This window comes from Varanus komodoensis, unplaced genomic scaffold (genome assembly GCF_004798865.1).
Source record: "Varanus komodoensis strain SLA01 unplaced genomic scaffold, ASM479886v1 scaffold9, whole genome shotgun sequence".
In the NCBI taxonomy this organism is placed as follows: domain Eukaryota; kingdom Metazoa; phylum Chordata; class Lepidosauria; order Squamata; family Varanidae; genus Varanus; species Varanus komodoensis.
The window spans coordinates 28,222,150-28,238,540 of record NW_025336598.1 but is presented as its reverse complement, the minus strand read 5'-3'; the positions used below and the strand labels follow the sequence as shown (position 1 = coordinate 28,238,540).

Sequence of the window (16,391 nt, the reverse complement as noted above, 5' to 3'; positions counted from 1 at the left end):
AAACAACAGCCGTGGGGAGCAGCAGCAGATGCCCTTGCCTGCTCTTTCTGGCTCTTGGCCTGCCAGGCAAGCCAGTGGTAGCAAGGAAGAGGCAGAGGAGCAGCAACAGGAGATGATGGAATGAGCAGGCGGGCTTGCTGAGGAGGAGAACCCAGATCTTGGCGCTGACACTGCTCGGGGATCTCACTGTCTCACGACTCACTCACCAGTTTATTGTAAAGCTCAAATGGCTCCACATACCTCACTTTTCGCTGTTTGTAACAAGGGAGAGCTCGAAATGTGACCAGTCAGTTCCACTGGCATCAGAGTTTTTACTAAGTTCTCAGGCTTTTCAAGCTAATGCCATGATTTGTTATACTGGGGGCCTTTTCAGTAGTGGCGGCTCATCTATGGGATGATCTTCAAAAGGAAGCTCAGTTGGTGCTTTCCCTTCCTATTTATTACCTAAGCTGGCTTTAGCTAATGATTTATACTCATTTTATGAATTTTATCACCCTCATCTTTAAAATATGTTTCTATATCAATTTGATATGTTGTTTCAGTGCATTCTTGATGGGGTTAATCATTATGAGAGTTTTAGCCCTAAGATGTCTGGCAAACCTCCATTAAACAAAGAACAAATATAATATAGTTGCTACCACCACACATGCAGAATGTGTTCATAACCAATGGTATGCATATGGGATGGGAGCCCTAAAAGCCCTATTAGGCTGAAATCCTACATGGACCCATACTTGGGAATAACCTTCATTGGCACTTCTGACGAAACATGCACAGGAATGTCCTCAGATGCTCTACAACTGTGAAGTGGCTTTTGGAAGTCAGAAATAGATTCACTCTTTCCTCTAAGGACTGGTCATTATTTGCACAGTTTCAGTTCCAAATAGAGCTTCTGCAAACTCCTTCAAAAATGCCCCATTTGTTGACAGATGTTATTGTGTTGCCAACTTTAAAGCTATCTGCATTCAGGCAAATCAAGGCCGCTGGACTCACGTTTACAAAAGGCAGCTCTACTGGACTTTGGAACAAAATGGCTAAAAAATGAACCCTGCATTTAACTAACATCTATATTCTTATGACGGGCATCTGACAAATCATTACACAGAGCATTTCATATTGATAACAGGATCCATGGATTCATTGACAAGTATTCAAGGCTTTTTTAAAAAGTTGGATCAATATATTCTTATTTAGAGGAGAGCCATTAGAAGCAATGAGTTTATTCTATGTATGACTAAATCTGAATCCAATCCAATGACATTCAGTTCATTCAAAATAAATTGAATAACGGTGTGGTCAGCATAATCCAGGTGTATGGAAGCACTAGCTATACATTTTTGCCTCAATCTTTAACTTGTTTTTAGTTTTGCCACATATCCAACTTATAGTACAGTTCTATACGTACTTAACTGGAAGTAAGTCCATTTGAACTCAATAGGATTTAATGCTGAATAGTTTTGCAGTAGCACTAATAGCAGTAGTGTTACTGTAGAGGAACATGTAAGCCACCTTGACTTTCTTAAAGAAACAAAATATGGGACATAAATGTAGTAATAAAATTTAAAGAATTATTCCTAGAATTTTTATCCCACCCCTAGGGAAAAAGAAAATGTTACTAGATTGAGTTATTAATAAACCTTTCATTTATTTTCAAAAGATAAATGGAAGTGCAAAGTAGCTTATCTTCCCTACTGAAAAGTCAATATGCGTAACATCAGCTTGTACTGGGTATTCAAGGGTGGATCAAGATGCTGCGGAGCCTCATGCACAAGCAGAAGGCACGTTTCACAGGCGGAACAACCATTTGTTCCACTAACAAATGCCATTAACACAAGGCTCCCGATCCGTCCTTCTGGGCTCCGTGAGTGTGAGGGTTTGCACAACATATTGCATGTTCTTTCTTTAAGCATAGCTTTCATAGCATAGCATTTTTGTGTACCTGTGTTGCTGCTACGACTGTTGTGTACCTGTTGCTGCATACCAGAGCCAATGGTGAGAGCACAGTCCCATGAGAGTTGAATGGAATAGAACAGAGTTATGGCTGCCTACTGAAATTTGATTCATTTCACTGCATTTTGTCCTCCGTGTTCAAACAAATCCTCATTCCATTCACCCTTCCAACAGTTTGAGGCAAGAGACTTTTGCTCCCCTATTGCACCCACCCACTATGGTAGACATGGGGTGTCGAGGGGTGTATGAGAGTCGGTGTGTGGTTCGGTGTGTGTAAGGGAAAGTAACTTACTCAGGGAGAACACACAGGATTTGAAACTACATAAGAAGTCACACTCCCACATGTATCAGTCTAAGGAGTGAACCACACTCCTTCTCCAAAAGAGATGCCCAGAAAATGTGGGTGTTTCACAAGGACAGTAATTCCGTGGACAGCATGTGCTTTGCATGTGGCTGGTCCCAGGTAGTTCAATCTCTTGGGATTTTCAGGTCAGGCTGGGAGAGATTCATCACTGCAGACAGTACTGGGCTTAATGGACAAATGGCCTGACCCAGTATAAGGTAGTTCTGTAAATTTCACCTTGTTTTCTCTCTTCAAATGCTTCAGAGATGGAATGAAATTGCAGGCCTAGTTTCATTACTCTGAAAGCTCCCCTTGATTGCTACCTGATTGCTCTTCAAAGCTGGTAAGGGGGAAAGTTGCTACCATGTATGGCCTGGGCCAGGGAATGGTCTGAGGAAGCCTGACAGAGGCCTTTCTCTGTAACTGAACAGCTCCTTAGTCAGTACCTCAGTGGCACTCCCCAGACCCTCTGCTGTTTCCAGGAGGCTGGTTGCGGAAATCAAAGACCAGCACAGAAGTACTGCTTGTAGCACAAGATCACGCATAGCTTCTGTCAGAAGCATTTGGCCACTCCAGAGCCCCTCAGTGCAAACAGTTGTCTGGGAGCACACACATCACTACTGTCAGGTGTTTGCTCGGCCTCCTCCCACCACAGTGGAGCCATTAGAGCAGAAGGATGTTGGGGCAGAGGTCCAGGGCCTCACACAACAGAATGGTCAGGAGAGCCACTCTTACAAATCTGAAGTTTAGAAGGTAAGCAGCAAACGTGGTTTTGCATCTGAAGATCCCCCTTTGGTGCAGTCAAGTCTAAAATTATTCAGCTGCACCACTGAGAGACCACTGCCACCCCAATCTGCAGTATAGGAGGATGATGCTTAACAATACTGACAGGGCTATTGGGATTATAATGTGAAGTACTTTGCACACTATGAGTTAAATCCGGATTATATGAGATGGCTCGATTCCATAAAAGAAGCCACAGTGTTGCGTTTACAAGAACTGAACTGTCAAGGACAGAAGACAAGGAAAAGGGATGCATTCACGGGGTCACCATAATTTGGACACGACTCAACAGCACATAGCAAGAACAAAAAGAGTAGACCCACTGAAAATGATGGGCTATGACTAACTTCCCTTTGGTCTTCTCTAAACATTACTAAATCTGGATCCACCCCATGAGTCTCTGTGTGTGCGTATATCATACTTTTCGATTCTGCTTTGATTAGGATAAAAGTGTGCGCAAAATTATCCATCATTTTCTTCTTTCTCTCGTTCTCTCCAGTTTGCCATTTTCTCTGTGGGGGAAAGGAAACAGGAACAAGATGTGCCCCCTTGAGAAAAGGAACACCGCCAAGAAGCCTGAATCAGCTACTGCCACCTCTGCAATATTTACAGCCCCTGCTCTTGCTGCCACCACCACCGCCTCTAGGGAGGCAGGTCTGTGGCTTTGCCTTGCTGCTCTCATCTCAGCCCACCCCAGTCTGGGCTGTTCAGATCTGGACTTCTAGGGAACTTTTTCTTGCCTCTCTGTGGCCAAATGGGAAGGAGGGATGCAAATCCTTGCCCAGCCTCTGTGTTTCCTTGTGAGCATCCTGGGCCAGAGATGCGCCCATCCTCCTCCGTATTTAGTTGCCTGGACGGTACTTCAGTTTAAGGACTCTTTCATTGTTCCTCTTTTTAATGCACTGTGGGTTTAAGCCTCTGGTTCCTCACTGCATCTCTTTTCTTGCTTTTGTGTAATATTTTGAGGTGATTTTTGGCCTTGATGTACCTAATGTAATTCCAAAGAACTGAAAAACAAGTGTGTGAAATAAATATAATCTTATGACCTTCTAAAGCCTTTTCAAAGCAACACCCACCTTCCACCCAGGTTCTTTTGACCCTCACGTATTAAGGATCTGGTTCCAGAAAGGGGAACGGACTTCTTTTCCATCACTAATTAAACAGACAGCAAATGAATGCTGCCTGAAATGTCCTTCTGTTCAACTTGCCTTTATCCCCATTTCCGAGGCAAACCAGACTATCGACCAATAGCAACAGTTCTATTTAGAGCTTTGGTGGGGCCAAAGTAATTTGATCATTTATTGACTATAGTCCACCAGCCGCACTGGTTACCAGTGCAATTTAAAGTGCTGGTTTTTATCTTAAAAACCTTAACTGGTTTGAGAATAATATTACTTGAAGGACCGCCTGTGGTCATATCTGCATGCCTGCACTGTAAGATCAGGAGTGAAGGCCAGCGCATCTGCCCACCTGTGAGATTAGTTAGATGAGTAAGCTTTCCTGTAAGTGGTCCCACACCTCTGCGGGGCCCTGTCATTGCAGACTTTTAGGAAAACGCCAAAAATGTACCTGAGCCTGGCCTCCTCTGATTATCTTTTATCTGACTGGGTTGTAGCTGAGTTGCCTTTAAATATTATTTTATGCTGGTGTTTGTTGCTATTTAGAATGTTTGCTGCGATTGGTTTTATGGTGTTTTTACTGTTTATTACCACATTGCTTTTTATTGTTGTACCCCTGCTTGGGAAGGCTTTTGTCTGGAAAGGTAGCCAAGGAATATTTTAAATAAATATTAGGGGAAACATGCTGAAGTGAATGGTAGGTCTTACTCTAGGTAGTTAATGTAGTGAGTGGGTCTATTCTAATAGGAAGCAACCCAGCTGATCTATTTTTCCAACCATGCCACAAATCACAATTCATCCAGATTTAGCCCAGAGTCTAGACTAGGAATCACTCCCATTAAATTCAGTGGGGCTTCTAAATAAGCATGCATAGGATTGTGCTAGCAGGCCGCAATCCTATGTCCATCTGCTTGGTATCCTGCTGATTTCAGTGCACCCTCTTTCACAGCAACGTGGATGAGATAGTGCTGTACATTTCCAAGACTGCATTGAATCTTGATTTCAGCCACTGAAAAACCATTTTCCAGAAACAGTTATAAAAGGAAGCGTTCTTACACGTAAGATTCCTTTAAAGTTACACTGAAAAAGAGGTGCTTTGAGGTATACATATTCTGTTATTTATGGATCCAAAAGCGCCCGTCGAAATTTTTCTTTCATGCCTTAGAAAGAACAGGCTTGTAACTCTTCGCCAGTCTCATTGCACAGAAAGGAGGCAGACGAGGACTTCACACCCGAGGAGGCGATGCGACGCCTGCGAATGGGAGTCCCCCCGCAATTGTGGGGGCATCCCCGACCCCAGGCCGCTCCCCACGTCCTTTGGACGGCGCAGCGGACAGGACGCGTTACTCGTGGGCTCTGTTCCGGGATCAACACGCCCCCTGGTTAGTCTTTTCCTTCCGGCCTACCCTAAAGTTACGCTGTCGCTCTTTCTCCGGTCAGAGAGACGAGGAGCCGAAGCCATCGGATTGCTACTGGGAAATCAAACCAGGCCGCCTCTTGGGTGTTTCCTCGGCCTCTTTACCGCTCCTGGCTGCCCACACAGCTCTGTCGGGGATCCCGCTGCTGCCCCAGGCCGGGAGGAGCGGCAGCTTTCTTACCGGAGGTCGCTTCTGTTCGACGTGAGCGGCCTGAAACTCTTTGGAAGGGGCGCCCCGAGGAAAAGCTCGGCCCGCTTGGCGAAAGCCACGCAGCTGTGACCTCTCCCCTACCAGACTCATCTGCTCGGGGGTGGGAGGGCGGGCGGGGGCAGCCACATCCGATGGCTGGAGACGGGCCAGCGGGAGCAAAACGCTAATTGCAGCAGGTGGGTGAAGATGGAAGAGCAGATCTTGCCCTAAACACGTTCCACGCTCTTTCCCTGCAGATGAATAAAGACAACAGCAATCAATATGGCTCTGGGTCGCAGAGCATCTGGGTGGGGGGAACTGTGGTTACGCGTTGGATTTATGCTCCTGCGGGCGTTTTCAGAGACACAAAATATGCACGCTCTGTGTGTTCCTTCTACAGACACCTATATCATATCTACGCACACTATACAAATACGACACTTGCGTCTGTGTAATAGAATTATCTGCGAGGGAGAGCCTCTGCGCGGCGGCGGCTAAAAGCTTTTGGCAGGCATACCAGGAGTATGGATATATCGATCTCTACCTCTTTTCTTCCAGCTCCTGTCCGTGTTTCCATATGATCGATCTGATTAAGCAGCTGCAAGTCACAAGGCAAGGCCCTTCAGGTCCCCACCGCTGCCTCCGTGAAGTGTGGATGGGTGCGTCTCATCGGAGATCCAGAGGCCCGACGTGGGGTTTTTGCGCTTCTCCCCGGGATTCCCTATGGAGCCGTGGGAGAGGACCTGGCCCTTTAATCCCTTCAAAGACACCGATCCGGCTCAGGCCCTGACAGCCCCTTGGAAGACCCTGAGAGGCCAACTGGTTGTTTGTACAGGAAAGCCAGATAAAGATCTCTCTGTGCCGGGCGTTTAAGGCGGCTTCAGTGGCGACGCGAAGACAATTGCTCCAACCCTTGCCGGGCGGCTCACATTACCTGGCGAGTGACCCAAACTTCAGCTCTCACAAGACTAGGCGGTCTCCCCGCAGCTCTCCTCCCTCCTCCCTTCCTTCCTTCCCTCCCTCCCTCCCGACACCATTGGGAAGCTCCCCCTTGGCACGTGTCCAAACATTAGGTAGATCTCGCATCAAGCGCCGACTCTTCTCCAAGCAGCGATCTCTCGTCATACAGGGACTCCCCAAAGCGGATATTGATCAGAAGCGCCTCGCAAAATGCCTCGTGCGATATATAAAGCTGGGCAAAACGTTACCCCAAAACCCGCCCTCTGCCCTCAGGACCATCAGTATTTCATTGGAGAGGGTTTCCAGCCAGGCGTGCTGTTCGCAGCCCTAACCCGCCACTCCTCAAGACTGGAGTTTAAAAAAAAAAAATACCTCCGGCTTCCTTGCAACGGACCGTCGCGCTAACACCAACCCCTCCGTTGCGGTACCCGCCTTTGAATTTGCTCCGGTTGAGTGGCATCAGAAATGGTCTTCCAAACTTGGAAAGGATTTCCTACTCTAAAATTTAAGTGTTCGACATTCTCTACGCTTTGGGCAACATATAACGCCAGAACGCATTTTTCAAAACGTCTAAGAAACAGGAACTTCATTCGAAGTATTATAGAAATAGCATTCATAGCACTGGTGGGGTGGGTAGGGTTTCAGAATGACCCTTTATTAACAAGGGGAGGAATGCTGCTGCTGGCAGTAGAACCATGCATTTGCGAACCCACTCCAGTTTAAACCTCCAGTTCGTAAAGAGCGACAGCTCGAACACCGAAGAAGATGGGTTTTGCGCTTTGGAGAGAGCGACTCGCTTCTGTTCTCTCATTTTAGAACGCCACACACAAACACACCAGAAACGGTGAAACTTTTGCAGTGGGGCAGGCAGTTAGAATCCGCTCAAGTAAACTTTCACTGCCTGCTTTAAAGACAGCTTAAAACAAAAACGGCAAATATGGAGTGCCACCCACTCAAGCAGGGGATCCGGATGCAGATAGCATGGGATAACAAAGCCGGGTTGTCAGTTTGGGGTTCTGCTACAAATCCTTAATCATAATATACATAAAACGGGGGGAGAAGCGGGGGTGGGGCATGATGCAATGCCTTGAACGTCGAGTGTGAGGGTCTCCAGGCGGTAAGGGGCCCTTTGATCAAGGAAATCCAATTATTTGTGTATATACATTTCCCACATAGTGATTACTTCATTAATTGTCCCGCCTTTATCTCCTCCCTACCCATCCCCCCTAATAATCAGTTCTTTTATCCAGACCAACAAACACACCATAGGAGCTTTGTGGATTCAAAGGATTTGCTTTCGCTTCTGAAAGAGCCGCTATTCTTTGATGATTGGGTAGCGGCAAACTTCAAAGCCATAAATCTTCCTTCTGACTGGCTGGCGGCCCAGCAAAGTCCTTATCAAATTCTTGGAGGTGATCCTGGTGCAGTCAGACAGTCCGCGGAGATCGCGCTGCGCCTGGGCTTGCTGTCTAGTTAGGGGAAGATCGGCGGGGCGGGCAAGCCGAGGAAATCAGGGGTGGAGAGGAAGGGTGAAGAGGGAAGGAAACTGGGCAGTTTTTCAGCTTCGCCTTGGCGACTCCATGCCGCGACACTGCCCCCCTGGCCTCTCCTTCCTCCGGACGCGGTAGCTATGGCCGCAGTGGCCGTCCTCCGGAACGATTCGCTGCAGGCGTTTCTCCAGGTCAGTCTCCAGTTCGGGCCGGCTAGAGTTGAGCGGGGTGCATGCAAATAATTAATATCGAGGCATATTTAGATACTCAGGAGACAGAAAACTGGAAGGAAGCCACCAACTTGGGGCAAGTCTTTTGGAGTCGGGGGCATCCCTAAAATAGGCTCTTCAGGAAGCAGGCTCGGTCGACATACTGCTAAACGGGCAAAGAAAAGTACCTGCCCTCTTTGGGCTTTTAATTTTTAAAACTTAACTTTGAAAAGCTTCTGGACTGATGAGAGACTTATTTATTTAGGAATACCCGCCTGATGCTGACTGCAAGGACTGCCCCCTAATCAACAGAGAAAACTTTCTTGGCGGTGCATGGTTGCGTCTACGCCTATTCTCCCATCCCCACTCCGGGGGGGGGGGGGGGCTCAAATTAATTCTCCAAGGTGACGGGAAGTACTCCAGAGCGAGTGGCTGGCTGGAAGAGATCGCTGGGCGCGAGGGTGCCTGGAGCGCGGTTCGCTCGAGGCTGCCTGGAGCGCGGTTCGCTCGAGGCTGCCGAGTTGGCACCGATCTGGAGGAGGAGGGAATAGAAGCAGGGCGTGTGGGGCTGCGTGATGATGATGATTCCAGGCAACCCTCCCTAAGCCAACCGAAGGGACTGTTTTTCTGACAAACTTCCCCGCCCATGTGCTCCGCAACTGGTACTTTGTCACTAACAGCAAACTTTCTGAGAAGCCGCCTGGCTATCACCCAGCGCGGGGGGTGGTAAGTGGCTCCTTCGGCGCAAGAGAGGCGGGAAGGAAGTCGGGAGGACTGGGCTAGGCAAAAGCGACTAATTCTCTTCCTTGCCGCAGGATCGTACTCCGAGCGCCTCCCCCGATTTGACCAAGCACTCGCCCCTGGCTCTCCTGGCCGCCACCTGTAGTCGGATCGGGCAGCCGGGCACGTCGGGCGCCCCCTCGGACTTCCTGCAGGTCTCCTACGAGCCAGGCTTGGGCTCTCCATCCAGGATCTTCCACCCGTGGAGCAGCGAGATGCCAGCCCACTCGCCGGGCGGACTGCCCCCACCACCGCCCAGCCTGGGGCTCACCCCGCAGCCGGCCTTCGGCGGCGGCCATGAGCTGCCTCTGACTCCCCCGGCGGACCCCTCATATCCCTACGAGTTCTCGCCCGTCAAGATGCTGCCGCCATCGATGGGCGCGCTCTCCTCCGGCTGCCCGCCGCCAGCCTACGTGCCCTACGCCGCCCAGGCAGCCCTCCCGCCGGGCTACTCTAACCTTCTGCCCCCGGCGCCCCAGCCCTGCAGGCAGCTGTCGCCGGCGCCCGACGACATCCCTTGGTGGAGCATCCAGCAGGCGGCGCCGGGCCCGGGCGCCTGCGCACACCGCTTCGCGGCCGCCGCGGGAGGCCTGCAGCGCGGGCTGGTGTTGGCGCCCTCCGAGCTGGCGCAGTACCAGACGCAGCTGGCCGCGCTGCTGCACCCCAAGGCGCCCCTGGCGGCCACGGCCAGGAGGTGCCGCCGCTGCCGCTGCCCCAACTGCCAAGCGGCCGCCGGCAGTGGCCCCGACGCCGCTGCAGAGCCCGGCAAGAAGAAGCAGCACGTGTGCCACATCCCGGGCTGCGGCAAGGTGTACGGCAAGACGTCGCACCTCAAGGCGCACCTGCGCTGGCACACGGGCGAGCGGCCCTTCGTGTGCAACTGGCTCTTCTGCGGCAAGAGCTTCACGCGCTCCGACGAGCTGCAGCGGCACCTGCGGACTCACACGGGCGAGAAGCGCTTCGGCTGCGCGGAGTGCGGCAAGCGCTTCATGCGCAGCGACCACCTGGCCAAGCACGTCAAGACGCACCAGAACAAGCGCCTCAAGGCGGGCGTGGGGAGCGGCGGCCACGCCTGCGCAGTTAAAAGAGAGGAGCCGCGGGACATCTGACCCGTCGCGGTGACTGCCCCAGCGTCGGCCTAGGCCTGCGCTCCTTAGGATTAACGTGGGTTCGGTGGGGATCCCCTCAGCCTGGCGGGGAAGATCTGGGGAACCCCACCGTGGCCAGCCTAGAAATTTCTGGAACAAAGCAAGAGGAGGAGGAAGGCCTCATAGGGGCCAAACGTGAACGTCCTTTAAAGGGAGCTCCAGAACCGCCTGGGAAGCCTCCCAGGAAGATGGCAGGTCATGCTTGGAGGCTTGTAGAAGATACAGTTCTTTGAAAGGAGCAGGTGCGGGCTCCTGGCTTTAGCAGATCCAAGACTGCCGCCTCTCCAAGGACTTGTGCTGGTAATTTGTAGATCCCAGCCCTTTGGGACTAAAAGCGTGGCCAAATCAGAAGATGATTGCAGTTTGTGAGCATAAGTGGAGCGTTGAAGCCCCACTCTAATCTTGCCAGATTTGGGACTCTTTGGGATTGATCTGTCCGTTTTTGTAAAGAATGATTTTTTTTAAAAAAAATCCAGCTGCTTTTTGTTTGTTATTGTCCCAGAGTTAAGATGTTCTGGGATCCAATCACCTATCATGCTGCCCAACAGGATGAAGTCTTTGCCAGCTGTTTTGCAGCAGTTATTTGGACCAGAAGGTTGACCTCATTTAGAAACTTCTGATCAACATGGGTTGGATTACTGTTTTATAGAGAAACAGCAGCATTAGCCTGCTTTTGGAGGGTCTGGCTCTTCTCGTTATTATAATTTCTCATCTGTCCTTAGGGGAAAAACAGTCCTTTTGTGTACAGCTTATTTAATAGCTTTGTTTGGATAAAAATGTTTCTCCCCACCCCCTTGACCTTGGCTCCATATGGGGGCTACAGCATGTGATGTTTCTGTAAAGCAACCTGCAATGCAACTGCAGCGTGAAAATAAATACATTAACACTGGGGTCATATTGGGAAGATCCCACTGAGTCGGTTTCATTTGATGTTTTTCTTTCTTCTGAGGGCTTTACAAAATACCCTAGTTTGAAGGCCGTCTGATTTAAGTGTTTGTTTAGTCCAAACAAACAAATCCCCCATTTATTCAGGGAGCACCCCATTAATTGGAACCACAACCTGTATCTCATTAAATTTTCTCAGCTTTTCCACAGCAATGCAGTGAGTGCTAAGTTTCCCATTGTGGGATGTACTGTGATCTAGAGGGGAGTCTGACTTTTTCCTGATTTTATTCATTATTTCTGGAAGCTCTTGCTGATCAGGATTACAGCATTCAAATGTGACAAGAGATAGCACTGAGTTCATTATTGAAAACTGCAGGGGAAATAATACTTGATTCCAAAGGAGGAACAGATTTGTTATTATGACAGTCCCTAAGTAGATACGCACATTCAGTTCTACTTAAATCAGAAGATTTGCATCTACATAGTGGGAACTTTGAAGTCAACTTTAAGTATTTTTAACTTCCACTAATTCAGTAGGACTTAGAAGTGCTTAACTTTATCTGAATCCTTTTCAGTGTTTGAAACCTGAATAGGGCTGTTGAATTAGAGAAAAAACATGAATTTGATGCAACAGACTGTTTCATCAATTTCATGTGTCTGTTACGTTCACTGTATCACATATACAGCAACTGCTCAAGTTGCTAATACTTTAACTCATCATTTCCCAGCTTCAAGTGGGAAAAGATAGAGAAGGAAAAAAGGATTATTTTTTCCTATCCTGATGCCAGATTTAGGCTGCAATCCTATGTACTCTACACACTTACCTGGGAGTAAGTCTCTTTGAACTCAGTCTTCTGAGTAGGATTGTGCTGTTAATTCCTAAGACTGTTAATTTTATTTCTGCAGTCTAAATTTTTTTTATTGAAGAAGTAGCAGGAAGTAAGTGCTCATCTTGTAAAACATGTTTTGTCACTGGGAGAGCTAAAGCCTGTAAATTTGTAATGCCATACATACAAAAATAACATTAAATATTCTTGAAAAAATAATTCCCTTTAAATGAAAGAACTTGCTATAAATCATGTTGCATTTTCATTTCAAGTGTGATGTGGAGGTGATGGAGTTTTTTAATACTCTGGACAAAATGTTTGTCCGAAGTTTTATATTCTGTTTCTACTGTACTTTTGAAAACAAGTTTTGTTGATACCAGTTTTAACATGAATTACTTTGGGATTAGAGTTTTTGTAGAAATTACAGCCCAAAATAGACCAGCATAATTGTGTTTATAATTGTATTTATTTTATCTAAGCATTTGCCATAAAATTAATGATAAATAAGAAGCTGGATCTGTATTCTGCTTCATGTTCAAACTTGAAAGTAGCAATTATAGAACAATTCAAGTAGGAATATTATGTCATATCAGCTCAGGGTTTGCATTTATTCTCCACTGCATGTTATAGATTGTGTAGATAAATCTAAAAGTGTTTCAGTTATGCTTTGGGGAATAAATATGAAATGACTGGAATGTGGTTGTATAGTTTACATACTTAATAGGACATCTATAAAATAATATAAAATCTTACTACTTGCAGATTGTACAGAATAGATTATTAGATTTTTTTAAATGGCAATTTAGAAAAGCAATCTGAGTTTATGGTAGTTAAACTTAAAAATGATTTTAACATCAAGACTAAGCATGAAAGGGGTGTTACTTTTCTTGTTTTGAATCAGTGAACTTCTTTCCATGTCCAGTACATAAACCAGATTAATTGGGTTACTTGAATTTCAGATGATTTTGGTACACTGGCCTCTGAGGAACAATACATTGTGTCAGACACAAATACTTCAAATTAAACAGAGTGCTAAGTTTTTAATCCAGAATTTTATGACAACTGTTTCTGCTGTGCTGAGTTGAAACTTTGTTGTTAGAGGATAAGTTAACAGCACATCCTCCTAAACATGTCATCGGGGCTTATTTTCAAGCAGATCCATTTAGGATTGTGCTAAAGATGAAGAATCAATTTAGTTGGAAATACAAAGGGGGAAAAGAAATTTCAATTTGAAGTCGTTTGCTTTGTTCCAATTACAGTACTGCCAAATGGCTTTGTGAATTGCAATGTACATTAAGAAGTATAACTTCATCAGTGTTGCCCCTTATACAAGATCCACTTGAAGAAATAATATAGTAGTCACTGTTGGCTAAAAAAGTAGAGAAAATGGGATGTAGGTATAGAGGGTAGATTTCTGATTTTGTGGTAGCAGTTTCATTAGATTAACTTTACTGACGGACTGGTACCTGTTCATTCCCAATAGTTTGATTCAGTTCCTTTGTGCCAAATAGAGCAAAGGGTTGGTGGCAGCATATGCCATGGCTCTTTCAAGTGGCTCACAGAGGAATGGACAGATTGTAATTGGATTATAAAATTGGATTGTTCCTCTGTCTAATCAAGCATGCACCAGACTAAATATATTTCACTGTATTTTTTTGGATATTCTGTTTCAGGTCCCTTTTTATGATTAGTTTCTTTGACTCAGAATCTGTAATTTTAAATGCACATACTAGGGAGAAAGCCCTATCAACGTAGTGGGATTAACTTCTGGATAAACATGCACTGGATTGCACTGCAAGCTTGCAGTCCTATGCCTATTTCCTTGAGAAGTGGCAACATTAAACTTAATGGGACTTATTTCTGGGTGGATGTGCATAGGATTGTATTGTACATTTCTCATCAGGAACATGATCCAGTCAAAATCAAGTACACATTTGTTCTATTTTTAATGTTTTCAACATATACAGTACTTAAATCTCCTATTAAATGAATGGGACCTGAAAGTGTTTTAACTTAGCCTGTATTGTACCCCATATTTTTAAATACGCAGTACAAAATATTAATTCTCCACCTCTTACACAAGAAATTGAGTGTTGTGGCATTTGTAATACATGGAAATTTTCTTTCATCTTTGCTCAAATCTCTGATGACAAGTCAGTGAAGAACAATGATGCATGTTGTTCTTGTACCTTTCAAATGGAGCAGTGGCATAATTTTAAAAAGCTAGTACTCTATAGACTCTTAAGAGCAATTCTGACCCTGGTCTGCTCTGAGGTGCCCATTCTGGAGTAACACAAGTCCTGTAGTTCCTTGCCTTTAAGTTTTATTCTGTCAAAACATCATAATAATAAACAGTGTCTGGTCTGCTTTACATGTCCTGCTACAACACAGTACAGTGGGGCCACAGTACAGACCTAGGTTGAAGTACTCCCTAAAGCAAAAGGCCAGACTCCAGCTAGAGTCGCTGGAGAGTTGATCTTGCCAAAGCCCCTGGTCAAAAGCAGCCTGCCTCAGTTGTGCTGCCAATGGAACAGTCATTACCAACTTTAGCTGGGTCCGTATCTGAAGTGTGTGACTTGCATACATGCCTTCCCCTCACCCACGTGGAGTGCATTGCTGCTGAATCCATGGCATGTGCATGTGCTTTTAAGTTTGCGCATTTCAGTGGATACACTGCAGATCTGTAAATGAAACCAATTAAAACGGTGGCATACGAAGCGCACTTCCCTTGGCAGGGATTTAATACATCGCTTTAAAGGTTTTTTTCATGCTTCTGCAATATTGAGCACACAATTCAAAGAAAGGTACATTCACAGCCCAGTAAAATTTTAAAGCTACAATCCTAAGCATACTTTGAAGGAAATAAGTCCCACTAAATGTAATGCTGCTTATTTCTGAGTAATACAGCTGGGATCAAGCTGCCAAGTCCCAATGATTTCAGTAGGATTGAATGTGTCCAACTTCCTTGGAGAGAAAAGACCTTAGGAGTTTTCTGTTCACTGAAACTCTAACACAGTCATTCTTCAACATGAGCCATCATTGGTCATGGGTCCATTCACTTTAGAAGAAAAATTTAAATACAGAATAACCCTATCTGTGTTTATAAGTAAAGCCTATTAAGTTCATTGTGATTTAGGTAAGTGTGGGTAGAACCACACCCTGTTAGATTTAAAACAAAGGAATTAGAGAAGCAAATGAAAGGATGGAGCCCACAGTTAAACTCAGATCAATCACAAGCCCACCAAAACGAGTAATTAATGTTGATGCTGGCAGTGTATTCAGATCGTAGAAAAATACCCAGAGGTCATCCTGTTTCTGTGACATTCCCAAACAGAAGTACACCAGAAAATACACTGTGTTCATACTTTGGCATAAGCAGCATAACTTCAATCATCAGTCATTACTATATTCAGTTGTGCAGGAACAGCATATCAATAAAAACAGGAATCTTAGAAATTAATGGAAAATTAAATGCTTTGTGTGATACAATATAACCTCAAGCTGCAATATTCTACCAAGTTTTCTGGAAGTAAATGCCTTTAAATTATTTTTGAGTAGGTATAGAATTGTGCTGTTAAATAAGGCTATTAATTTGTCTTTGCAACTAATGTTTTCTGCCAGCTTGATAATCTGCTTCTTTTTGTGTTGAGTCTAAATAAGGAAGTTGAAGAAAGATTGAAGAAGAAAACTTGGTATGAATGCACTCGTACCTTTGCACATTATGTCTTTGACTTTTTTATTTTTTTGCAATGTGTGGTGTTTGAGAAGAAAAATTTGTGAAAGCTAAATTGCATTTTGAATCTGCACTATAAACTGCAGGTTCTTTCCTCACAGGAGAGCGCTGGGCGGGCATGATGTAAATAATCTAACAGCTCATGGTATACTAGTAGCACTAGTGCTTAGTGCTCTTACTGGATGCTGCAGGTTGATTTTATACACGCCAATATGCTCACACTACTTTATAGGGATACAGAGTGCTATGTCCTTAAGTTAATGTTTTTATATAGGCTGCCTCCTGAGGATTCAGTCACTGCTCTTCTGTCATTTCTTTTTGTCAAAGCACAATTTCCATTAATCTCTTGAAACATTCCATTTTGTACATCTGATATTTGCACTGTTAACATGGCATACTTCTGCTGAGCTAGATGAGTTGCTGCAGGCAGGATTTTTTTCTCTTTCTAGATTAGCTCAATGATGGAAATCTGGGCTCACAATACTTCCTTCTCTCCATTGCTTAGAAACAAATGGTAGACATCATATGGTGCTCTTCCAGTATATAATTTGCAAATAT

The 16,391-nt window shown here is 45.6% G+C and overlaps 1 protein-coding gene across 1 annotated transcript; it reads left to right on the top strand.

The window, feature by feature from the left end:
• Nucleotides 1-8,391: 8,391 nt before the first annotated feature.
• Nucleotides 8,392-10,349, top strand: SP5 (Sp5 transcription factor). Its single transcript, XM_044418297.1, has 2 exons — nt 8,392-8,442; nt 9,276-10,349. Exons 1-2 carry the CDS (start codon nt 8,392-8,394, stop codon nt 10,347-10,349), a joined length of 1,125 nt encoding a protein of 374 aa, XP_044274232.1.
• The last annotated feature ends 6,042 nt before the right edge of the window (nt 10,350-16,391 follow it).